We start from the raw sequence: 26,816 nt of genomic DNA on the forward strand, positions 1-26,816 counted from the left end.
CCCAACACTATTAATCTTCTGTGTAAAATAAAGAACATAGGAAATAATATAAACAGCATTTATTGACAAAACACAAGCAGCAAGGGAATGGTGTAAAAATGAGACACAAATTATACACTGTCAGAATATTACAGCTTGGATGAAAAAAAGTGATGTTCATTAACAGTTCTGTGAGCGAGTGTGTGTACGTTTGTGTATTTGTGTGTGTGTTGCAGGTTCCTGTCACTGTGGCCAGTGTATCTGTTCTCCCCAAGACTGGTGGGTGTCTGGAGAGTACTGTGAGTGTGACGACCGAGAGTGTGACAAACACGACGACCTCATCTGCACAGGTAATGTAGGAAACGAAACACACCCCACACACACAAGCACACAAACACACACACACACACCACCCCACAGTATTATAAAATAGCTAAAATTATTGTTATTATTATCCCCACATGAATCAACTACAACTAATTAAGGAGCTAATTGAAAATGTTGCTACAGCTACAGAACCAGCGTTCGCATTAACAGCTGTTCACTCATCAGTCTAGAAGAACGGTTGAGTTCAACATCAAGCATCTCATCACTTTCCAATAGTGACTCACTGCAGCCTCCAATCTGGCCTGAAGAGACAGCACTGCTCAGAGGGCGTTTTACATTCTATTCTCTTTTAAACGCAACAATGGCCGAAGCTCTTGTCAAGTGGCGATCACCACAGCCCGCTCCCGGCGAGAAATCACATTTGGCAGCAGAGAAAACCTATAAACATCTCCTTTAAAGCACCAATTACATGTTATTCAGTGTTATGATCTAATATTATTATCATTAAACACTGACACAGCCCACTCTGCTTTTACTTTTCATACCTGAAGTGCAGCTGTTTTTATGCAACTCACATCTGTAGTCAAGACTTTTACTCCTAAAGGAATATTTTTATAATGTAGTATTTCTACTTTTATATAAGTAAATGATTTGAATACTACTTCCACCATTTTTTTTTTTTACATAAGTTACTGATTTTATGAAATATTTTCTCAAGCAGTGATAATGACATACAGTACCATGTTATCTATAATAATAATTATAATATCTTGTATCAGATATACAGGGCTACTTGCGTGACACTTGTGGACTCCATGTAATTTGGTGCCGCTCTGAATGGGGCCTCGGATTTTGATTTCTCAGAACTGAAACACACATACACACACCATTTTATCTACCAATTTTTTTTTACCAATCCCACTAATGTGAACATCTATAGTTGTGAGTCAGAAAACAGACAAATTAATTGAGACAAACCACACACACCCACCCACACACACACACACACACACACACACACACACACACACTTTCCTCTATATAGCCGTTTATCCACAGGAGCCGTCTTCTCCCCACTGATAATGGAAATCTCAGTACATGTTTATAATTATTTTTGCCCCGGGGTCTGTCAAAACCTGGACAGCTGTTCAGAAGTGTTTCTCATCATGACTTCATGACTCCAAATGTCAGCCTTAATGTCATTCAAATGCACATCAGTGGTTCCAGATGCAGACAAACGCTGCTTAAAAACTGTGTAACACTGGGAGAAAACAAAGAAAATGTATGACAATGTCTGTTAAATGTTCCTCATTACCATATTACGAACTGGAGTATAAGCAGTATGTGAAAATTACCATATGCATAAGAGAGTTATTAACATGTTTCACATGAAAAGGCAATTACAGAAAAAGGGGGTTGAATATACACATAAAAGACACTCCTCTCTTCTCTAGGTAGCCGTGATGCAATCTTTTTTTTTTTGATACTAATGATAATGATACAAAAATTTGTTTGGCAAGTTTGCCAATAAATTACTCTGCATCCAGAAATTTCATGGCCCCTTCAAAGCTGTAGATTCTCATTACACATACAACTGATGAGTGATGTGGAAAATTCAGCGTATTAGGAATGCTTGCTGGTTAATTTCATGCACTGAATATGATAATTTCAGCCGCCATTTCAGAAGAGACAAAAAAGGTCTATACAGCTATCTGCAACACAGGTAAAAGTGTGAAAAGAAATAAATTACATTTTGTCACCATGCAGCATGGTGTTCATCGGGGTCATGTTCACCAATCTGTAGAAATTGCTCTAATGGTTTCAGTTTTTCTTTTCCATCAGAACTATTACAATCACCTAAAAGGCTCATGTGTCAGGAACATAATTACAAACCTGTCTGTTGGTTTGAGTTAATTCCTTATGAAACTGAGCATTGATTCACCAAATGCTGAAGGTTACACACAGGAGAGCGTCAACCATGAACGCAGCCTCCCTCTCCCACTCCAGTGAGAATATGGGTGGTCCTATTGAGCTTGTGATGTGCTTCATTTTTCTCTTAGTATTAACTAATCTCTGAGAAGCCAAAGCTTTTTTTCTCTGCACCATGGAGGTTCTTTGTTGCCTAAAAATATTTGTGACATGTTCCTTCATTATGGTGCCCATAATTAACGTGGACACTGCAGTTCGGTGTTGTAAATGCTCAGTAAAGTACCAAATGTGTATTAATCCACGGTAAAAAAAAAAAAAAAGTTCCTGATAAATGCACTGTTTACTCTTGTATGAGTTGTGTTTGCTAAAAACTACAGTGCCCAGCTGTTTTAGGAAGTAATGTAGATTTTTTTTAAAGACATGAAATTGTACATTTGTGATATAAAAGATTATTATTCAGTAGGAACCAAGGGGCTTGTGGCTACATGCCACAGACAGGGTAGGGAAGTGGAGAAATATTGCGAGACAGAATGAAGCATTGTTGGTTTTGGTCTCCTCATTGGATTTACACATGGAGTTAAGAGAGAGGAAGATCTGTCTCGTCTGCTCTCTGGAATGAGTAGATCAACAACCGGCTCAACCATTTCTGAGAAATCCCTTTCTCCTTGTCCTCCCTTCCTATCACACTCTCCTTGTTATTTTTCTCACCTACTTACCCATCTCTGCTGCCTTCTGTTTTTCCACCTCACTTTCATTGTTTCATCCATCACCTTTTCTCTCCTCCCTCCTCTCCCACAGAGATATTTTGCAGTAGATATGTCTGTTCAGCTGTGTGACAGAGGGCCAGCAGGAGTCCTCCTCCTAACCCCGGTATCTCTGACAGCACAGGGAACTAGCAGAAAGCTTGGGGGTACTAGATTATAACAGACAGGGACCTTGAGTAGGATGTTATACTACTGTGAGTGTCTTCATACCTAAAATAAATATATCCTCATTCCTAAAGACAATATGTCAGTGCATCTCATATCAACCAATATGGCTGTGCTAGTATCCTGCTTCCTTAGCGGTTGAAAAAAGACATGTATTTTTTCCAAACTGAGGCTACTTATAGGAAGCTACTTAGTAAAACTGTATAAAGGAAAATATTTCATCTTGTATTTAAATCCAATACAACCATTTTTTAAGCCTATAGCATCACTGTATTTTATCACCACCACAGGAAGGAGGAAGGACGGAAGACAGGTCAGACTTAAGGACATTTCAGCTTTGTACAGCTGTGGTGACCATAGAAAGTGTAAAGGTTTTTCACTGTTAATTAAACCTGAGTTTTCTCCTCTACTGTGTGGGCAAAAGCAGTGGAAAGCCACAAACTGTCCTGAGCCGTGTGGCTCGCCTCAATCCCCCACCAGAGAGCTGCACCCAGGGAAGCAGGGTGTGAAAAGAGGAACCTTGTTAAAGGTCAGGCATGATGGCACAGCTCTTTTAATTCACAGCTTTTCTTCTCACATCTCCTCACAGGGAATGGGTTGTGCAATTGCGGCAACTGTGAGTGCTGGGACGGCTGGACAGGGAACGCTTGCGAAATCTGGGTGGGAGCAGAGTACTGAGGAGAACAGGACACTGGGGTTAGAGGCAAGAGGCCTGGCTGCCCGGAGCGACCAGGAGCACCACCGACCGTCACGGCCAGGCTGGTAAAACACCACCGCCTGGAAACCACAGGAGGAGGAAGAAGACATACATAAGCACAGATATAATTCTGCGTATCACTAACAGCATTCATTCTTTTATTGTACTGGATACAAGTGATCCTTCTTAAAACTGGATTTTGTAGGTGAAAAGAAACAACCATATTTTTCTGTTTAAGACATATAACAATGTAAACGTTTATGTTTCCAAAACAGCTTTATATATGATTAATTTTTTTTTTTTTTTTTTTTAATAACATAGGAACGCTTACATATTCCAGAAGGCTGCACATAATAGGATGCAGGTACATGACAAATCGAAACATTGGAAAGAGAAGAACATGTTCTTTTAGTGAAGTGATATTTTTGGAATATGTGGGATACTGCGGGGGATAATGTGGGTGTGTTTTTAAATGGTAGACAGCGAGGTGTTGCTCCCAAGCTGGACTGAAAGTTCACTCAAAAGCTCGAGGCAGATGTTACTGTTTGAGGTTTTTATTTCTTTTTAATAATAAAACGTTAAATGTGCCGCATGACACAACATTTTGCATGGAAAACAATGCGAAGACCTTAATCATACATGGTTACAAATTTGTTATAACATGACATAACTCCAATGGGCATACTTGCAATGGTATATATATATTTTTGAAAATAAATCATTTTAATAGTGCCTATTCTTCTCCACTGGGAAATCAAACCAAACAATCTGCCATGAAACCCACGCTGTACTGAAGGTACGTAATCACTCAACTCATACTAGTGATAAGGTTAAATTCTAAGTGGAGGAAACAAAGAGAAGGGCATACATAGTTTAGTTGTGGCATGCTGGATGTCCATGTCACTTCAAAAGGTGGCATCAGGGGATGAGAGCTGCATTGACACAAGAGCTCAGTCACCACTTGAAAAGAGGACCGATATAAGAAGTCACAAAGAAAATTTAATGTAAATTCTACTTTGGCCTTTTTCATGCTTAAACTAGCCAACCCCTCTGTTTTCTTTGTCCCATCAAAAATGACAGGTGCAATAATATACTGCACACTATATTGCATTAAGTATGATACTGACATTACAGTACACCTTTATATAAATATTTTATTCAATATGTTGTATATGTGTATACAACAAACACAAACTGTATAGTGTAGACAAACTCGTTGCATATATGTATGTAAAATTAGCGGTACATACCAACAGTTCTTGATAGACATAGCCTACTACATGCAGTTCATCGATGCCATCCTCTCCCCATGCAACAGATGGGACAACGTAGAAAATAAGAGGTTGAAAACTGAAGCAATAAATAAACTAATTTTACTAGAATATTCTTGTAACACATCTGAAGGGGGGGGCACACAAAGCAAAAGTGATTAGGATTAGAGAAAACGACATCACACACGACCCGTATACAAGAGAAAATGAGGACCAAAAAAAAAAAAGAAGTGGCTACAGAGATCCAAACAGAGATGTACATTTACACACTGGTCATTTACAAAAATAAAGTCAGCCTTGGAGGAGCCAGTTAACTGGACTGCAGGGCTGGAGCAGCAGCCAGCCCAGCATGTAGAGTTTGTGAAGAGTGGAGGATGACTGGCTGTAACGAGGACACAACACCATCCTCAAATACAGCTACAATGGTTTCCAGCTCCTGTGTGTGTATGTGTGTGTGCGCGTCTACGCCATTGTTGTTATAACATTAACAGCTTTGTACAGACAAATATTGAAGTCTAACTAATGTGCTTTGATGTGCTGTAAGAAATGGTCATGTGTAATCCCAATAAACTCAGAAAATTATATTTACCAAATCAACCTCTTAATATAGTTGCAGTTTTAGCAGCATACAGCAGCAACAATCTACTTAATATTCTAAACCTTATCTAACAAAACTATTAGGAAAAGAATCGTTAAAGCAAGGCGTTAAAACGTTATAAACTGATTGATCAGATAGAGCTTTGATTAACTGCTAACAGTCGTGATGGAAATGCGAAACACAAAGTGCAGTGGGTTACCTTCAGATGAGGTGTGAGTGTGCCGTAGCCTACAACATGCCCGTTCGACTCCCACACCGAGCGTCAGCGCTCTTCAGCTTAAACAGAGTGAAGAACCATACCCATACCTTGTTCCTCATAGAAAATACATGCACGTGATTAATTCAAGGTATACGTAGTTCTCCAAAATGACATCAGTCGAGTTGATTCTGCTGGACAGAACAAATGCTATCACAGTGAAAGCTTGAATGAATTGAATCAGAGAGAGAATCAGATTAGTTTTTTTTTTTTTTTAAAGAGTTAAAGAGTTCAGTTCTTCTTGGGATGAAAAAAAGACTTTGGTCATTTCAGAATGAGTACATCTGAGTGTGGTTTTCTCAATGGATAATGCTACGTGTCCTCTACATGGATGTATTGGGTGGGTGAGGCACCTTTGGCCCAGTGGGGACTGGGAACCTGTTTTTGCATGCCGGGGAATCAAGGTCCAAACAGGCACGTGACAGGCCAAGATGATCAGTACTGGACTCTGCATGCTGAGCTAGGAGACAAATCCTCTCATAATAATAATTATAATAATATCTAGTCGTTTAAAAAGTTATGATTTTTAATAGTCATTTTCCCTAAGTTTTATACAGTGAAAATGTTACAATATAAGCCATCTCTTGTATAACTGCTGCAAGAAGAGAGAACACAATATTAACCTTGCCCATGCTTTAGTTTGCTGAACCAAATAGGGATGCAGCCAGTATAAATGTCGCCTACTGGTTTTCAGCCATGTTGTTTTCTGGCTTTAAGTAGACGCTGCTATAAGATGGCTGCCAGTGCTGCAGTTATAGACCATCTGGGTCAAAGCCACAAGCCTTGCCTTATAGTCCAAAGAAGTCAGCGAGTGAGGGACGGAGGCCTACAAGGCCTAGAGATATTCCTAGAGCCCACGCTCTGAAATAAGATTAAAGAAAAATAGACTTCAGGTTTTCTATTTACCAGAGAAGGCGGACTGAACCGCTGGTGGGACTTAGATAGTGATATGTATACACCATTCCTTCCAGCGCTCTCCCACCCACACGCACATCTGTTTATAAATGTGTGTGTGTGTGTGTGTGTGTGTGTTTGTATGTGTGTAGGGAGCTCCTCGCATTGATTGCGGTGACGGTAATTAGCACTTCATCAACTATGATTGCAGGAGCTATCTGCCAGCCTCCAGTGTGTTTTTTTTATCAGCTGTAAAAAAGCAACATCTCTGATTTTCCCCCACAAACTTTTGTGTGTCTGTAAGTGTGTGTGCATGTTGTAGGCAAGAAGAAAATTTGAATAGTTTTTTTTAATATATATGTATTGTATATGTGTATGTTTTTATTTTATATCTGTGTGAATGTGTTTCTTAGAAAATCACACAACCCCCTTGCAAAATGTTTTTATCTTTTCTAGGTTACTTGACAAAGAGAAAAGTGTGTGACTAGAGATAGAAAGAGAGGGAGAGGAACATACTCGTAAAAAATAGAGGACGACAGTCCAAATATTTACTCTATCTATACAGTCTCTATCCCAGAACATAGCTGGTGAACTGTGGTATAGAAAATAGATCTGAAGGTACACACACTCTGCTCCGACAGGGCGCTATAGAGAGGGGGAGGGTTTCTTGGATGAACCGTCAACAAGCAAAGTACGACGAGCGTGGTTGTGAAACACACGTTATTCACATGAATTCTCACAGTTTCAGAGGAGTCTAAAGGCATTCCATGATCAGAGGTCCTCTTCCCCCCCTGTGCTGGAGAAACTCAGCCGCCTCAGAATCCATCCCCACGCTGAGGCAGCAGGAGAAAAGGAGGATGAGGCGGAGAAAGAGGAGGAGGAGCAAGAGAAGAAGGGAAGGAAGGTTTGCCTGGATCTGATCCACAGAAGAAAAGAGGGTCTGGAGTCTAGTCGGGAAAAGCCTTGCCTCCATCATGCTCCCCCACCCGCCCACCTCCACACACACACACACACACACTGGGCACTGGTCAGGTGTGGCTATGTGGTGGGCTTGTCGGGCTTGCTGACAGGTTTACCTCCATTCATCACCGCCGGCTCACTTGTGCTTTTACTGGGAGGTACCGCCGCCTTGGGCAATGTCTCTCCAACATCATGCAACGATGGCTCTCTGTACATGGCAACTGGAGGGGCAGAGGATAAGGACAGAGAGGAGAGAGACAAGGGAAAAAGTGTTAACAAGAACCTTTCAAGTTCACCTGTCTAAAACTTTTGAAAAAGGAAACAATAGTGAGTATTGTTAAGGGAAAGCTGAATAGGTTTATGCAGAAGAAAAACCCTCAGACCTGCACTGGAAAAAAAGCTGATCCATCTTTTGCCCATGGGCTTCATGCTATGTGTCTCCATCAGGGCTGATTCTCAATCTAAGCGCATGGTTTTCCACAGAACAGTGAAAAGTGTCTCATTATCTCCCCACTTTACAGCCACTACACTACAGCTGTATTACTGCCTTGACAGGACACTTCAACCTGATTCCATGTTTAAATGATGGGAAGCAATCAGGCCGGTGGCTGACGAGAGTGATGGTGGCATCTGCTGGACTATCAACATTTCATACTGCACTTACTGAGCAGCCCTGCATCCTGCGCTGTCTGCTTACAGCAGCAAAACAGAGTCAGCACATAAATACAAAACTATGTCAAAGATATATATTTATTTATATATATCTATATAGATATATAGATATATATATATATATCTATATATCATGTAAATATATTTAACATGCAGCGGTTGTACCATTACCAAGTATAGTACCATGCCATGCTCATCACTTTTAGTTTTTTTATACTGTAGATTTCTTTTTTTTTTAATCCACATTTATTGAAACCTCCACCAAAAAGCTGCCAGAGTTTACAGTAATGAGGTTTCTTTGACTGTGAGGAGACAATGCGGAGGAAATGAGCTGCTGATTGTGGCCCTTGACTCTGTAGGTGGGTTGAAAACTTAAAAGACAGAAAACTACATAGTGTTGAGTTGTATTTTTATAATACATATTTTTGTACTATTAAGCTTTTCCTTGATTTTTTTTTTTGTAAGGTCGTCTCACCCAAAAAAAAAGATAAAGAAGATAGCTTTGGTTTCGTTTTGAGACATCCATCTCTGAGACTTTTGCTGCCACCCTGGAACGATGGTGGGCACACAGCTTTCAGAGACAGGCAACTCAAAACCTCTGAATATAAAACTGAAACTGAGAAAATGCTATTTTATGATTTGGATGATCTGAGTTTGTAAGGGATGATGATATTAAATATTTCTCTTATCGTCAACAAATTCCATTAAAAGACCAAAACCAACCCTGAGACCAATTTTTCCTACTGACACAAATCAAACAGGTCACAAAGACATGCTTTAATTTTTAAAGGCTGCTCCGTGGTTTCGACAAACAGCTGAGCAGTAAACATTACCAATACTGGAGTAAATCATGCATTTGTTGGAAACTATTAACTACATATTAGTACTTGCTGGGTACACTAGTGAGTATTTATGAGAGCAGGACAGTGTATGAAGGATAAAAATAAACAGCAGTGTCTGTATTCATCATAATAAAGGAACATGTCACCCATTGCAGCACTTTTGTTTATTTATGTTTTTTACAGATTTTGGACCATGGAGATCGGCTGCACAGAGGATCAACCCATATCAAGATCTGACTACAAACAATATTTATTAGCACTATTAATTCATTATTGATTTGAGTCTTTTCATTAGATGTATTGACAATAAGAATAAGGATTTCCCTACACCTAACCTTTAATGATTAAAATAAACAATGATAAATTCAGATTTTTAAAACATGATTTTTTTTACTTTACTTAATGAAAAATACAAACCAAAAAGCTCTAGGGTTTATGTATGTAAAATAACAGCAAGGATATGTTATTCCAAAATCTCACTTTTTCATTACTTACCTTCTAATGGCTTGGGCAGGAAGTGAGCAGCTGGTTTGGTTTTTTTCACTCGGTTCCCCTTCATGGCTTGACCCTCTTTATTGAGCCCTAGGAACCAAGCTCTCCCCGACTCCTGTTGTCTGTACAACATGGACGAGTAGATCACATAGTAGTTCTCGAACACCGACTCTTTGAACTTGCACTCTGCTGTAAAGAGTTCCTGCAAAGACACAAACAAGCACCAGTGACATCATAATCTTTTTTTGTTGTTTTTTTTTGTTTTTAACAACAAAAAATTTCATTTGTCCGTGATATACGGTATGTGGGAGACATTCCAGTGGAGTCGAATTAATAATTTATGGTTCGTATTATGTAAGAATGAAACAGAAGTCAGATTCATAAATTATATTTGAACTTGTATGAAGGTCACCAGCACGCACGCCACCTTTATTTCAGTCTCAATGTATAGAATAATCTTGCAGGCTCAGAAACTGCCTCGCCAGGTAAAATGGACTTCATACCCCCACCTGTCAGGAAAAGGACGAGCACTGCAGAGTCTATCTCACTATAATCATGTCTGATTCAAGCCAGGCCTAATGACCTGCTCTGATGAAATGCAACTCTCATTCTCTCCTTGGCCTTAACCTTGACATCAGATGTAAGAGCACTCGTTTAGTCAATTAGCTCATGTTCCCAGCAGAAAGTATATATTGTTAGGCTCTGACCCCAGCACTGGAAAAATCAGCACTTTTTTTCCCCCCGGTTGTCTCGCCAGACACTCCTGGCTTGTTCCTCAAACATTTTTTAATTGGCAAATCCCAGAGGGGATCATTCTTCACCAAATACAACATCCTGTATTAGCGATTTGTCTATGACTGCCTTCTGAACTTTGTACGAATAATGATAGAACTAATCAAGTGACTCTTCCATCCTTTACACCTCAATCTGGCAATGACGAATGAACACTGAGGCACCACATCTCTCTCTGCTGTTGCCCATTCATCTCCAACCAGAAGGGTAATAAAAAGTGTTTCCACATTGTCTGCCCTGCCAAGCTAAAAATAAAGGCATTCATCGAGGTGTATTAATCAAAGCACCATCATCACAATGGAGGGTTTTGCCACATTTTTTGTAAGCAATTCACAATGAGCTGGCTCATAGGACTACAGACAGTATATGTAAAAATCCTCTGATAAATCCTGCACCACAGTGGTTCTCAATGTCAGGGTCTGGGTTCAGTGTGAAGACTCCTTAGAGACCTAAAATGAGAACTGTCAATTCTTTCTAAGCAAAACAGAGATTGTGAAGGATACTAGTGTCACCATCCAACTCAAAGCACATTAAATATTTCTACATGACTGATTGATTGAATGATTTGGGCAAATGTGAAAGATAATTATACTGTATCACATTTAATCCAGGAAAAACATGGCTGCCGCCTTTGTGTTGCTGTCTTAAATGGATGTCAAAATATTTCACTTAAAACCAAAAACAACAACCTCACAGTTGTGCTAGATGAGTCAGGGGTCACCAAGTTCGTAGGTTTCATCTTCTGGAGACAGTGAATGTAAATACAAAGTTTGATGGCAATCCATCTGATGACTGTTGAGATATCTCAGTCTGGACAAAAGTGGTGGACTGGCTGATGGATCTGTAGAGTGATTGAGTGTTCTCAATTATTCCCCTGGAGATTGATTTCATAGTTACAACGCTGAGTCTCTCTTTGTAAATCTCTTGTACTGTAGCTTTACAGGACATTATTCATGGGCTAAATGCTCAGTTTTGAACACAGGACACCCTACACCATGACTATGGTATAATTAGCCCCTTGGTGAATTACTCCTGTCAGAGCTTGTCCTGTAGTCAGTATTCAATTGAAAGTGGAGCTGAACAGGAAGGGGCGGAGAGACACTTGCGATGACCATAATGATCCTGACAAGCACCCAGCTGTATTTTGAGTGCCCTCTCTATCCTTGAATGAGGAGTCCTAGGCATTTCTGAGTGGAGGGCGCAAATGCATGATGCATAACAACAGCACGGGCTGATATGTGAGGAAGAGGTGCTGTGATTCTTCACGTTGCAATCACAGTGAGAAACTGTCATCACTGTCAGTGCAGTCATTGAGACATCAGCGTGGTGATCTGTTATGTGAGATATGTGTTGGGAAATCATGCACTCCGACTTTGCTCTGTCTCACCAGCAGCGATTACATTACACAAGAGAATTAACTTCAGACTATTCTCGTGGCAAAAGTAGGGATTAGGATCAGAAAAATTAAGGCTGCTTCCGTAGCAGACCACAGAGGCTGAGCAGAACAATCTATTGATAGGAAGACACATTGCACACTGAAGCACATGATAAAAGCCCGAGCATAAGGACATCTAACATGTTCCTTTCAAATAAAAGGACACTCTCTCAGGATGATGCCCAGGCTTGACCCCATCATTATTCATTTTCTTGTCACCATTTGGATTTATTGTGTATCAGCAGCAAGCAGCAGTTCATCAAATGGCTGTTTATTATGTCCAAGTTGTCAGAGAGGCTGAGCTGCGTCCTATCTCCTGGGACAGGCAGGCGACACAGTAGGTTGTTACAGACTGCACACAACACTTACAGTACAATTTAGATCCCAAATTATACAAGAGAAGTCTCAAGGGAGGGAACGACCCTCCCTTTATATTTAAAATAAACTCGCTTGGGTGATCTTTAGCCAAAAACCAGAACAAATGTCTTCATTGTACTGTTTCATTTGTAAAACCAAATAACCTTTGTTCCCTGAAAGAATGTTTAAACGTGCTCTTAATACTGAAGCAAATTCTGCTGCTGAGCCGATTAGAAGGTAAAACAGTTTTACCTTCATGGTTGCCTGAGTTGCTTCAATTAGGTAATTAATTCTACTTTTTCCTCGTCAGGTGAGCTGCACCGCAGGTTGGTTGGCTGCTGTAATTAGACACATCATTTTGATGCCGGTCCAGGTTTAGCCCAGCACTGATTACTTATATGGCACCTACAAAACAGCCTTGAGTCAAAGTAATCATACAGGCTGGTGCCAAGGCCATAATTGTGGCTTATCAAACGCCTTCACATAGACGCACAAAAAGTCTGCCTTTGTTTACGGAGACAGAGGAAGTGGGGGTGGTTTGTTTGTGGAATGATGCTTGATGGTGAACAAAGACGTAACACTGTCAGTCACCACAATCAGTTTCACTTGAAGATCAGAGCTGTGATGGCAGCTGATTTCAGACATTGTTTGCTGACTGCATTTTAAGTGTGTCAAATGTCAACAACAAGACACAGGCTTTTATCATGTTCGATCTCTGTCTTGCCACGAAACAAGAGAGAGACTATCCTTATTGATTTTCCCTCATTTGTGGTCAACAATTCTTCACACATATGCCAGATATTACTGCTAACAGTGCCTACTCGGCCAAAAGTACAGTAGGGTCCAGAGGTCTTTTGGATTCCACTGTATGTTCAGCACCAAACTTCACTCCTCTACTAACCAAGAACTGTCTCCAGCGGTGGAAGGCAACACCAAAGTTAACTCTCATTTTGCTTCTACTTCTATCACTGATTTTCTTCTCCTGAATTTAGCATGCTAACCAGCTAGCTCGTCACTGTCGCATCCACTCTGCCCTGATGAAGTAGCTCTGCTCAGAGGGCAAATAATAAACTATATAATAACTATGTATAATAATTGTATTGTCAACGCAACTATGGCTGAAGCTTTTAGCAAGACTGATAAGTAAACTGCCATTAATGCAAATGATGGCTATGTAGCAATAGCAAAACTTACAGGCTGCCCCTTTAAAGCCCCATTTATCAATATTCTTACAATAATACACAATCATGATTCCTGGGTGTGTAAATAGGCAACAGTTTGCCAACACATAATGATATTGTCTTTATCACTCGTTCTACTGACCCCAGATGGCCAAAAAAATCACCAAAAGAAGTATGAAAGGGCGTCCACATATTTCTGGCAGTAAAGTGTATAATGTATAACAAGTTCAATTTAATATGAATCTTTTTGTGACAATGATTTATCAATATGTAAAAACTGATGAGGCTTAAACAGCCACTGTTGCTACATGCCCTACTGTGCTTTTCTTCAAGAAACCTTCTCTCTACCTGTTTGTTTTTGCTGATTTTTTTTATTATTTTTTTTTCCTGGAGATGAGAACATGACAAACACATTTTCTCTTCGGTTTCCATGGCAACGCAGAGGCACTCCAGCACAATGTAGTGCTGGTCTAAGGGACAGGGCATCCCCATCGTGTCCATACAGACTTGTGGAACGCACATTAAGTTTATCACTGTATTCTGATATTCCTTTAAAAACCAAAAATATCCTTTTTGCCTATTTAACATCCTTCATCATTAATTTACCTTTAAGTTTCATATTTTTGTACATCAAATAACAAGTGAAGTCTGATTAGATGCACCCTGATAGAATGACTGAGCTTTGTCACGCAATTATTTCAAAGAAGCAGCCAAATCAGAGACAATATCAACTTGTTTACTGTATAATTCAACCCAGCATCAAACTCATATCTAGAAAAATACGGGTGACATTGAGGAAGAAGAAGGAGAAGGATACTCAGACACAGCACACACTTTCACACCAGTGGCAAATCGAATCATTTTTGAGGCACCAAACAGTTGATTTTCTTCCTGCTCGATCTCCCCGCCTGGCGCTCCACATCAGTGGCTCCCTGGCCCGTGATTGGCCATGCTCTGAATGGGAAGGCCATAATTGACCTTGGCCACAGACAGCGTGAGGGCCAAAACTGCTCAGTCCCACATAATCAGCCCCAGTCACCAAAGCAAAAAGACAGGGAGAGAAATAAAGGAGAGATGAACAGCCAGAGCAATGAAAGGCAGACAGTGACTAAGAGACAGACAAGAGTGGGATTGAGGGGAAGGGGCAAGTCCAAGGAGGAGTACAATTTTTTTGGAAAAATAATAATAAAAAAAGACAGAGGGCAGAGGCAGATGGAGAGAGTGGGAGTTGAAAATAAAAAACCTTGAAAATAGTGACTAGGCATTAAAAGACAAGTGAGCAAAAAGACTGACTATGAAACAAACATCCTTTGGGGAAAAAAAATATCACAAAACGGGTCATGATTGTCGAGCATGACCGCCTAAAAGTAGGTGAGAGGAGGCTCATATGAGGAGGGGGATGCAGATTAATATGCAGAGTGACTGCTCACTACCCTACTGTGGAAACGAAGAAATTGTTTATTAATGCTGCCAGCATAAAACCTATTAATCCATGGAAAAAGGTCAACCTCCAGAAAGCTGAGCTGCATTCACAATGCTAAGCTGCTCTCATATGTATAAGAGTCACGTCGACAGTGTGTGCAGACAATGGGGGCTTCAGCAGGCCTGTCTGATTATCAAACCCGGAGGAGAGAGAAGAGACAGGGACCAAGTGAAGAGTCGCCGGTAAACAGCTGGATGAATTGTGTGCACAGACGGTGTACAGTATCAGTTCTCTTTTTTTTCCTAATGATCTCAATACACATGATGTGACTAGTAGCATGTGCACTAATAAAATGACCAAATTATCACATGGGAAAATTTCCCTTATTATTACACATGACAACAACTTAAGTCTCTCAGAACATTTAAAACCAGGTGCTGACTCAAAAACTGATATTTCAGGCAGAGTTGGGTATTTCAAAAGTCACAGCATGTTTGTATGAAATAAATGAAGCTTTGAGAGCCTGCAGATCTGAGTGCGATAGAATGAGAACATAGGACAGAAGTCAAAGTAAGATCAAGGTGACATCTCGGCTGAGCCTCAAAGTCACAATGTCAAGGGAATAGCTCTTGACTTTGCTCATTGTCTTCACATATCCTTGGATATGCAGACAACAAAAGTGCATGTTGTCATGCTCTGCAACGCTGACTTGTATAAGATTTGAGCTGTTAAGACATTATCAGCCAGAAATGATGAAGACATCTGCAATTCACTGGCAATGCAAATAATACTTGTTTCATGAATGACTTGGAGAAAAGCAACTTAACGATGCTTATGAATCATCAAGTCTGTGTTTGTTTTACACAAAACTTCAAAATAAATTGCTGCCGTTAGGCGGACAGACGATATTACAATAATACTCATTAAAAAAAACCCAAAAACCTCATAATCAAGCGAAGTACTTATTTCATGATTCTTTTTTTTTTTTTTTTACTGTGAAACTGTTTTGTTGTAAGTATTTTGTATCATGTTATCTCAACACTGAGTTTTCATTTCCCCCTGTGCTCTGTAGACATTTTATTTCCATACTCATTGAACTAAAAACGTCCAACTCTGCAGCTATATCACAGTAAGTCAGCAGACTGCACACCAAAACCTTAAAGCCAATTCAGTGAGTGAAATACAACTATTTTTGGTGACAGCCACTACTATCAGATTATTTATGCAGTCCCCTTAATATTCTGTTCTACTCCAAGTGAGCAAAACTGTGTGTACGTCACATCACTGTATGCTTTTTAGTGAAAGGATGTCAAAAAGCAGTGACACCTTAAAGGTGTTGAGCCACCAGAAGCACTTAAGTGTTCACTTAAGTTTCCCTGAAGGCCCTGAGACCCTTTAACACTGGCACTGTACAGCTCCCTTAGCTCATTCTACACACACACACACACACACACACACACACAGAAGTAAATAAATTTAAAAAAAAGTGTCAACATATTCAGTGGACCTGTGGCATGCAACATCCAGTGAAGATTTATTCGATGATCTGTATATTCATTGGGGTGAAATTTTCTTCTGGTCATTTCAGAGAGACTACAAGTACTTTGATGAATTGAAATTATTCAGTGATTCATGCAAACAGGGATTTAGGTCGGGCAGTAAACAAGTCCAGGTCAAAACCTTGTATATGACTGGACCGCCTACGGTCAAATCCTTATTCTATAACTGCAACATTATCTGACAAATCACCAAACACATAAATAATTTCGATTATATTTACTTATAAAATAATCACTCAGAGAGTGTTAGAAGTGAAAATATCTTTTCTATTTTGCCTACACAGCGGACAGCCTCCATCTGGGATGTCCATTAGTTTAGTCTTTATTTACCTCAACTCCTGACGTTAACAGACTTTTATTTGACGCAGGTGTTTATTTCTAATTCCCTGTTTCATACTAGTATTTCAGTACGAAGACTTGTTTTGAGTCACTCCCATTTGCTGTGTTAAAGTAGCTGCATTGCATTTTAATACAAACTCACCACTGGGCTTTTAATTCTCTGCTGCAGTAAGCGTATTGTCTCATTTCCGGGTGTTGGTGTTTCTGCTGTTTACATGCTAATCAGATCTGCTAGTTTCTTTAGCAGTTACTGATGACTCCCTCCTGCTCTCTCCGCTCAGTGTGCCTATTGTTTGGTTATTCCTTTGTCTCCTTTAGTAATTAAGATGAATGCAATGAAAATCGTTTATTTGTTGTAATGGAGGCGAGGCTCAGTGTATTGGAAGTGCTCCTCCACTTCCCTGCAGTTCCCAAGCAGCCAGGAAACCAGAGCAGCTTGGTACACTGCTCGTAACAAAAGGTGTAGCCCTAAACCCCCAGTCAGCATCCATACACAGTCTAGTCATGTACCAGGTTTGGTTGGAAATATCATCACTCATGTCAATCAGTCAGTCAGTGACATTCCAGATAATAAGGCCTGGCTCGCTGTTGCGCTCCAGCCAAAAAAGAGAAAATCAATCTAGCCATGCTATTCGACTATCCACCGTCTTTCTTTTCACTGATGACATCGATAGAAAGACGTGAATCTTCAAATTACTCTAAGTTTCTTCTATTTAAATATTAAAATGAGTTATTTCTTTACTATTTGTTGGGTGAGATTTGATGGGTTTTGAAGTTGCAATAAAAAAAAAATAAACAAACATCAGCCTAAACTGCCTGAAAATAGCAGCCATTATAATCAAACTCATGTTTAATTGGGGTCAGTTTGGGTGAATACAAAGCCATGTCTAAAAAGTGGCAAAAAGCCTTTGGAATAAATCATTGAAGATTGCAGTAAATTATTCAAGAGAAAAAATGTGTTTCTCATACTAAATCAAAAAAAAAAAAAACATTGTAGGAGAGCCTCTTGAGTGCAACCACCCACAACAAGATTAGTGAGGTTTCAAGTGTATGTGTGTGCTTGTCCACTGTGCTGCTGTTGATCCATAAATTGGTGCCAGACTGGTGTCAAGGCAGCCAGACTTTTGCTAGATTGGCTAGTCATCTCTTGTCAGGCAAGCAGGCAGTCTGCCCTGTGCAACAAGCTGACAAGCATATCTCAAATATGTCACACACACACATGCACTCCTTTCTACATATGCACACACAAGTCCAAGCTTACATGAAAAAATACACATAAAGAGACACTTGCAAGGCAGAGAGGTACAGTGTTCATGCAGGGAGAAAAAAAATGTGAGAGGTGTATCTGCAGGTACAGTACAGAACTGTTTCTCCTCTCTGTGTGATTCTGTCTCTGCTCTGCTTGTGTTGTTTACACCCTCAGGAACAGTGTCCCAGTTTTTTTAAAGAGGAAGTGCTTGTGTCTCCTTGTAGATTCACATGTCGGTGACTCTCTCTCTCTCTTTTTACTTTACACTTAAATATCTTCCTCATCTGCAGCTCTCAACTCCAGTGAGCACTCATTGATATGACTAAATTATAGAATGAGCAACTCATCTTTTTTGTTAACTCACATCAAATTGGAACACCTAAACCATGTGTGCTATGCTGTTTTAACATTAGATGTGTTAGTCTTCTTAATGACATTAATAGTAGTGTGTTTCATTTTTAGTGGCAGTGGTGTCGTTGCTGATGTTTTTCGTGCAAGCAGAGACAGAGCAAACACAGGTGCAGTGCCATTTTAGTCAGGAAACACCTGCATGCTTTGTCCTTTGGTCTTTTTTGGTGATTTTGTGGCTCTAAGCTGACACCTCGTACTGTGTGGGTGGATCAGCACAGCAGAGTTTGTTCATGCAGATAAAATGCAGTGCGGTGCAATTTGGGTACCAGTTTTGGCATGAAATTGTGTCTGAGTACTACCTCTCATCACACATATGGGTGCACGCAAATTTTCATGGTTTAATTGATGCCAGGTTTGTTGGTGGAGGGAGGGGGCGCCAGAATGATCCAGGGGGCCAAAAGCTTGACAGGGGCCTTGGAACATTTCACAAATCCTCTTTTATGTGCATGATGTTAAATTATGCCTAATTTAGTCTATAAAAAAAATCTAATTTTGAACAATAATGCATTAAAATTCTGTACTTTCTGTGACGAATAGGTGATTATTATCAATAATGTCATCCATAGCTGCTTATAGGATGTATGAGGGTCTGTATGTTTAACTGCATAACTGTAGCTCAAACACGGCAGCAAGAATGTTATGTGAATCCCTTCTGCAGTCTGTAATGTGAATTTTGGAGCATGTAAAGATCACACTCAAACATGACTAGGGGAAACTTAAAAAAATAAATGAATAAATAAATAAAATAAATGCCTTGACACCGTGCTGAGCTCCTGTGAAATGAGTGCACAACCCTCTGTGCTTTTTTTTCACATATTAATACAGTAAATTAACCTCTTCTGAGGCACTCCTTAAAGGAAACGATGCAGCTGTATAAAAAAGGCATTCGATCCACCACCACAGGCATCCGTTAGTTTCCATTTATTTATGTATGACATAAAAACTTTGCACCTGATTCTTATACTGCTCCATGTCCACAGAGAACAAAATCAAGCTGCATTTAAACAGCATTACCACACTATGTTAATAATAATAATATTAGTAAATATGTAACTGTGTGCTAACTGATGTCATATTGCACAGATTGCACAATTAATGGAAACTAATGGCTGCCTGTAATTATGGGAAAAAGTCATCAAAAAATTTTCAATGATGCAGCATGAAATGAGAAATGCTCAGCAACAACAAACTATACATGGTTTGTAATTAGGTTGGCGTGGTCCTTCAATGAAAAACTCGAAAGACCATTTACCCTGGATTTGCCCCTGTAAACAGGATTATTACGGGTGGCTACACACACGTCCTTATGCCCAGATTTAGTGTGCCACTTTTATACATATACAAGAATACACAGTTTACAAGCATACATATAAACTGAGCACAACAGATGACAGCTGTGTGTGTTTGTGAGGGGCACATCAGAGGTTGTCACAGATGGTAATATTATGAAATGGGAACAATGAGGATATCATTCATTGGCAGAGGTTGCAGTGCAGTGCATAATCTGGAAGCTAGAGCATTACATAAGTAGACATAACCATTACTGCTGACATTAGGAGCAGTTAACCAAATCATACCACTCAGTTACTATTACTCATTGTGTGTGATGTCAGATGTACAAACGGCAGACGTAGTGAACTTGTAGACCATAACAGCTAGATCTGAAGAGCTAGATTAAAGCTGAAGATGTCCTCAAAGTGTCTGGTCTTGTATACATTAGGATTGAGGGATATGGTCACTGCTTTTTCTTTGATATTTTCAAAATTTGACTGTAGATGGGCCATTTCACAGTGTCCTGAAACCTTGTTGACAAGCAGCCAGAACGCTCAAACTAAGCGTCTGTGCATGAGCAGAAGACAGTAGAGGATTCCCCAACAGTCTGCCTCTCTCTGAGGATCAAATGTGGCGTGGCCACAGCTGGAAGACTAAGTGATTCAACCAGTCAGCCAGAAAGGAACCACGAAACCAACCGGCCTGTCTGTCAGCTGTTCAACCACAAGCCAAATCCTGTCAGTCAGCCCGGTGGTGAGTTGGTTTTTCAAATGGCACACACTGAATTTAAACTCTGCAAAGATTCTCATTAAAGCTGTTGATAAATTCTAGGCGGCTGTGGGGGGCTGGCCATATTTGAGCTGGCAGTTATCACCTGCAGAAATCAAAAGAAAGCTAAATCTCACCGTCTGTAGAATGATTACAATACATGCAATCCGTCTCCACGTCAAAGGGATCAAACGCAGTTTCAGGAGAGGAATACTAATCAGTAACTTGGCAATATGTTCTCAGGATCTCAGCTATCTCTTCACAATCTCAATTAATTTATCGTCATCACATATTGAATTTTTTTTGTTGGTCCACTGAGCAGCACTATCAGTATTTCCTGGGTGAGGTCAGTCCCTTACTGGTGACATCAGTTTTTAATTCATTTATTAAAGTTGTCTCCAATAACTTGTCTGTGACAAACCTTTGATGCAGACCTATCACTCAACACTGAATAGCATAACCAGGGTTATGTCCTTCCACCACTGTAATGTTGCCAGAACTAAACCTTTGCTGTCTTGAAGACTTTAGCCCTTCAAGCTCCAGTTTGTTCAAAACACTGTGGCACAAAGAGTTAATGTTAAAGTGCTCCTCCTAATATATGGTTCTGTTCTGCCAGGCCTAATGAATGTATTCTTTTGCAAGCTTTGAGATCTCAACAGACAGGCAACCTTGTTATCGCAGGGCCTCAGACAAAATCATCAGTAGAAAGTGTCCTCTTGTACAACAGCCCATTTCTTTGGAGTATACTACGAGCCTCTGCTATAGAAGTTGGCTCCCTTGCAGCCTTCTTGGATTGCCACCACAACTGGCACTGATGAGAGCCAAAACTACAAGCACCCGCCTCCACAGTAAAGACTTTCATGATGGCCCAGTTGGGTCCCATGCCCCCAGACTCTGCCTGGATGCAGGAAAAAGTCCTCAAGAGGTGGGAATTGAAGACCTTGCTGTAGTGGCCACAGCAATATGTTCCCAGTTAACCCTCACTGCATGTTTGAGCTGACCAGGTTTGCCTGGCAGCTCCCCCACCACCTCTCCCAAAGTACCACCAAGGGGGTAATCAGTCCACTGCTCTGGTTGTTCTCCACCTTGGCTGTCAAACACTTAAAGTCTTAGATCTGATGATGGGACAGTCTGTCTTTGGTCTAAGATGTTCTGTTGCCAACTTGTTGAATCTTATGTTGAAACATGCCACCTATTATGGACAGTCTACAAGCACACTCAATAAAAAGCATCGCTCAGGTTCAGATCAGGCAGGATGCTCCTCCCAATCATTGCTGACGGGTTTCTCAAGTGCCGAACTAGATCTGTGTTCCCGGTTCCCAGGTGGTACTCTTTCCACAACTCCAAGCAGAGATTCCAAGAAACAACGGTTTTCTTAGAACTGCTCTTTGGTGCAAACAACACATGGCATGTAGTTTCATGGAGGCATAGACCATGGGCATCTCTACAAAAAAGGAGGAGTCAAGATCAAATCCAGGAGCCTGGTGCCACAGTATTTGATACCACTCAAGTCCCTATAAAGTGAAATCCTTCACTGGTGTTGATCTGAGACAAATGTTTTCTATCCCCATGGAGGAGCAAAAGGTATAGAAGACTTTACTAGACATGCTGTGTTTGATACAAGAGGGAAATTGTGTGTGATGAGTTGAAAGTGCAGATATTTAACTGCTGTTTGTGTTTTTATTCAAGAGCCACACAAGTGCGCGCTTCCTTTTAATGTGTGGATGTGCATGTTTTCTGGTTTGACTAGCTTTCTAGCAGAATAATGTGCGGGGGTGTATCACGCAATAACTTCCTCTGACCTGCTGGCCTCTGCAGTAAGGTTGTGGCTTAAGTATTGTAACTACGAGATGAAAAAAAAAAATGAATAAAAATGCACATGTAAAGGTCAGAGCTATTCTCACAAGAAGAGAAAGATATTAAATCCATACAGAGTGAATGATGTCTGATTAACTACAAAAAAAAATATATCAGTTTGTGAGAGGTACAACACTAACAGTGAAACAAGCACTATTGTCTCTGATTTGAATTTGTGGTGCCCTAGCAGTAGCTGTCGTCTCGACTGGTTCACAGTGTGAAGAGTCACACAGACACAGCGATGAGAGGCTTAGCTCAGATTTAAGAGAATTAATCTTCATGAATTACAACCCCTCTGTAAGAGCTCTCACTGTATTGATTTTTACAACTCCAGAGGTGAAGCTTGATAAAATGTTACTTTCATTCCGTGTGAGGAAGTAGAAAAGACAGAAGGATTGTGGAGGAAAAGAGAAGACTACAGCTATTACACCTGCAGGGAGGTTGAACACTTGATGGCTTTTCTGTCGCAGCAAACCATGCACACACACCACCCCCACACTGTGAGCCAGCTTCTGAGAACAAGACTTGAACCTGCAAACCCACGGGTAAGACACAAAAGTCCTTCTGTGGTTTGAACCATGATAAAATTGCCATAACCCTTAAAAATGTCTCTTTATGAATCATTCCTTGATGCAAAATAGTATCTGTCTCAGTATAGTATCTGTCACACACAGAGGCAGCCTCATGCAGGTATTTTCCACCCATATTTGATGTTCCACACTTCCAAAAGTGTTGGTATTTCCTGTTGCAAAAAGACATAGTTCACTACCGTTCACAGTAAATTAGGTCCATTTGTAGCAAAGACAGTTCAGAATATCTAATAACAATTTCAGTGATACAAAGTGAGGACAAAAACAGGAAGAATGTGAAATTGAGCTGCTGATTATGCAGTGTGGTATCTTTATTGACCTCTAAATGGTATTTTTCATCTGATACTTGATTTTTTTTTTAATCTGACTTTCACTGTTTGTGTAGAATTAAAAAATAACAGTCTCTGAATTTTTTTTTGAAAATAAAAAACTCAAAACAATCACCCTGGGCAAAAGCCTGTATGTTGGTATAGACGGGGGTTGTGGGCTTCCTACAGGAAGTGCGGTGTCACTGATGCTGCTTTGGGTACCTGAGTTGACAACCTCCATATAAAGATTAAACTCCCACATGGCTGAACAGGTTCATTTGGATGAGTGCATACACATCTAAATTGTGATAACACAACTACAGCAGCAAAATAACAAAAGGAGACTGTTAAGTGCACGGTCTGGCATGAGTTTGCGAGTGATCCGCTTCCTGTTACCCAGTTCTTGAGGGCTACTTGTTGCTTTCTGAGCCCTCATCCCCTCTCTGCTCTTTTGCGCATTACACTGCTCTTGAGGCAACAAGCACAAGTATGCCATTTGTATTTGCACAGTGCTTGACATTTACACACTAGGAAAGCAATTAGGCCAGAACTCGGGTCATTAATACAGTGAACAGGCGAGACGTGTTTGCTCTCATAGCTACTGCAATATGTATTCATGGAGAAATGATAAAGACGCCATCTGCATTTCTCCATGTTAAAATGTCCTCTGTGAATCGCACAGAGGGATGAAGATGAGTATCTGAATTCCCAGTTCACTGCGCCTACTCTTCTTCTGTTTCTCCTTTATTCTGCTGCTCAGTGCTGTAAACACACATGCACACAAACACACACACACACACACACACTCACACACACACACACAAATGAAAGCATGCTCAATAAAAACGTGTGTTTGTTTATCACTAGCGGCCTAAATCCAAGCAGTTCAAAGACAAACTTTACGAACATGCATTTTTTTTTCAAGCTGTTTCAAAGTAAAACAAGAGAATACAGGCTACTGCACTGGAAACAAAGAGGTTCATAGCGCCTGGTGTGAACAAATGTTGCTGGTTGCTGAAGCCATGTCAAGATAAAAGAGGCAGGTAGGACCACAGGTTAAAAAAACAACAAATAACTGAGTCAGTGAATGATACTAATGGCTGACATGAACAACTTCTTTAAACTGTTTAACTATTAGAGGGGTGAACTGACAGGGCCACAGCCATCCTCCATGACAGGTTAATGTCTGCAATTGCTGAGGTTTTAAAGCTACAGGAAACACAAACAAACAAAAATACACAGAGCAGTGTTAGCTAGGTGACAGTGGCACAAGGGTGCATGGTGGATACCACTTGCATGCTCACTTGGCAGCATCACATTTAATTACACATTTACATAAGAAATTGAAAATTACCAAAAAATAAACATGAGCATCCCTGGCGAGGTCATCATGGTGGACTGTCTGCACGAGTGCCAACTTATTACTGTTGCAGTTTTATAATATTAGATGGTTTCATATGTGGCACAAGCAGCAGCGGGAGAGACAGCAGGCAACTGTGCATGAAGCCTTTCACACCAGAAGGTAGGTAAAGTTGATGAAGTCTCATGTCATAACTATTAAGTAGATACTGGAACAGTTTGCCAAAAGGAAGGGGAGGAGGACCTTGTACACAGGTGACATCCTTGCATTAGGACCTCATCAGTAACATTTGCTAACTGGTGGTTTGTACTGGAATCATTATTTGAAAGCATCACCCCTTTAAAGGTCTCATATTTTACACTTTTCCATTGTTTTAATATCAATATGAAGATATGTGGTAAAGTACCAAAAAACATCTGAATGTAGTTTTATATGTCCTCTCTCAGGCTTTCTCTCTGGAGTTCTAGTAACAACAGCCTCTCCTCTGATTGGCTGACTGTTTTCTGAGTGATCAAATAAAAACAGCAGATATCTGGTAAACACAGAAACCAAATTCTGCAAGGTTGGATAGTGGGTCCTGGTGGGCTGGGCTCGGGGCATGGCTGAAGGCAGTGACATCACAAAGTCCTGACATTTTAAGGCTCAGTGTTTGAATTCAGGCCGTGTGCCTTTCTGTGGACTGAGCACTTTGACACTTTCACAGTATTAATACAGCACCAAGACCTGCTTTGTTATCCAAAAAGACGTGGAAATCTCACATTATACAATATCGATACAACTTTGTTGCAGCAGTTGTGAATCCAAAGACACTTCAGAAAAAAAACTAAATGTGTAAAATTGTTCATTTGAAGGTTCTTCTAAATAAATGTATAATGTTGTGCAAGTGTCAAAGGTTTTGGGTGGAGAATATAGATATTTCCAATTAAAAGAGAAGACCAATATAAACACAGATTCTTATAAATAATGCTATTGTGTTGTGATGTTTTAGAGTCACGGCCAATCCTCCATTTGAGCATTTTGATGTTGACTTTATTATTCATGAATTCATGAATGAAGCCACTTGATTCAAGCACTGAAAAATACACTCGATTACCACCCAGCCTGTGTGGTAATAAGATATGATTACTTCTGGTACTCAAACATTTAATTAAAATGCAAATTTGCATGATTTTGAACATCATACTTGGGATTCCAGCTCTTGGTGTAGTGATCAGGAAGCAGGTGGAGGTATTATATGTAGGGAATCACAGCTTATGTATACATTAGGACCTCCCTCATGGAAATGGCCATACTGAAAGATTATCTCAGAATGGTAATCACAGAGAGGAGATAAGATCAATACCATGTCCACTGCTCTTTCGCTTGTAGCCACAGAGGTCACAAGTAATAGTACTCTGCATTTGATACAAGACTTTCCTTAAACAGCTCTGATGAAAAATCGAACATTAATATTCTGGTTTTTCTAAAAGGCTGTCGGGTTTTGTTGGATGATGCGTTTAGTGTTGCTCAAAATGCTGCATGCTTTTAGCAGAAGGAGCAACAGACAAATGGGGGCAAGCAGCGGTTGTCTGCACGCTACACTGATTATATTGACCACAGCAGGGCTTTCCCTGCCAAACACACCTCAGAGTTCCCTCTCCCCCTTTGCTCTCCAAACTCCTCTTCTGCCAACCAGACAAGCCACTATTTATTTTCTTTCCAGTCTCCTGCGTTCTCATTATCTGTCAGCAGCACATCATTTATAGCCATCTCTGCGGCATCCCTGCCATGCCGACTAACCACTGTCTGTGTGATTTTGGCCACTCCATTTTAATAGAGATGTAAGGATTATCCCAGATGGATGAGGGAGATTCAGTGCAAGCTCTAGCTGACGGATCGATAGCTGGCTGATGGCCACCGTGGTGGAAAGTCAGCCCACTCTGGGAGGAGAAATACAGCTGGAACATGCTTCTATAAAGACACAGATAAACAACTTAAGAAGATGCTGAAAATGGATTTCCGGGATACACACAGAGGCCTGTGCATCCCAGCATGTGCATTTCTATAATTGTGTAGCCATGGTCTACACA

The 26,816-nt window shown here is 40.4% G+C and overlaps 2 protein-coding genes across 5 annotated transcripts in view; one reads left to right on the plus strand and one right to left on the minus strand.

Moving 5' to 3' along the window:
• itgbl1 (integrin, beta-like 1) overlaps positions 1–4,593 on the plus strand; it is a 42,237-nt gene extending 37,644 nt beyond the window's left edge. The window contains exons 10-11 of the mRNA XM_071479626.1: positions 216–329; positions 3,754–4,593. Of these exons, the coding sequence (XP_071335727.1) occupies positions 216–329; positions 3,754–3,842 (203 nt within the window). The 3' untranslated portion in view covers positions 3,843–4,593. The remainder of the gene's footprint in view (positions 1–215; positions 330–3,753) is intronic.
• The window catches only part of fgf14 (fibroblast growth factor 14), a 103,180-nt gene continuing 80,761 nt past the window's right edge, over positions 4,398–26,816 (minus strand). For 3 of the 4 annotated variants that reach the window (XM_071479693.1, XM_071479701.1, XM_071479721.1), the window contains exons 4-5: positions 9,850–10,048; positions 4,398–8,061 (exon numbers count right to left, since the gene is read on the minus strand). In XM_071479693.1, the coding sequence (XP_071335794.1) occupies positions 7,919–8,061; positions 9,850–10,048 (342 nt within the window). In that variant the 3' untranslated portion in view covers positions 4,398–7,918. Of the gene's footprint in view, positions 8,062–9,841; positions 10,049–26,816 lie in introns of those variants that run through there. The other variant, XM_071479711.1, reaches the window with a different exon arrangement.

The sequence above is a fragment of the Trachinotus anak genome, unplaced genomic scaffold (genome assembly GCF_046630095.1).
Source record: "Trachinotus anak isolate AG129_WGS33_773 ecotype Australia unplaced genomic scaffold, CSIRO_AGI_Tana_v1 ptg000001l, whole genome shotgun sequence".
NCBI classification, from domain to species: Eukaryota; Metazoa; Chordata; class Actinopteri; order Carangiformes; family Carangidae; genus Trachinotus; species Trachinotus anak.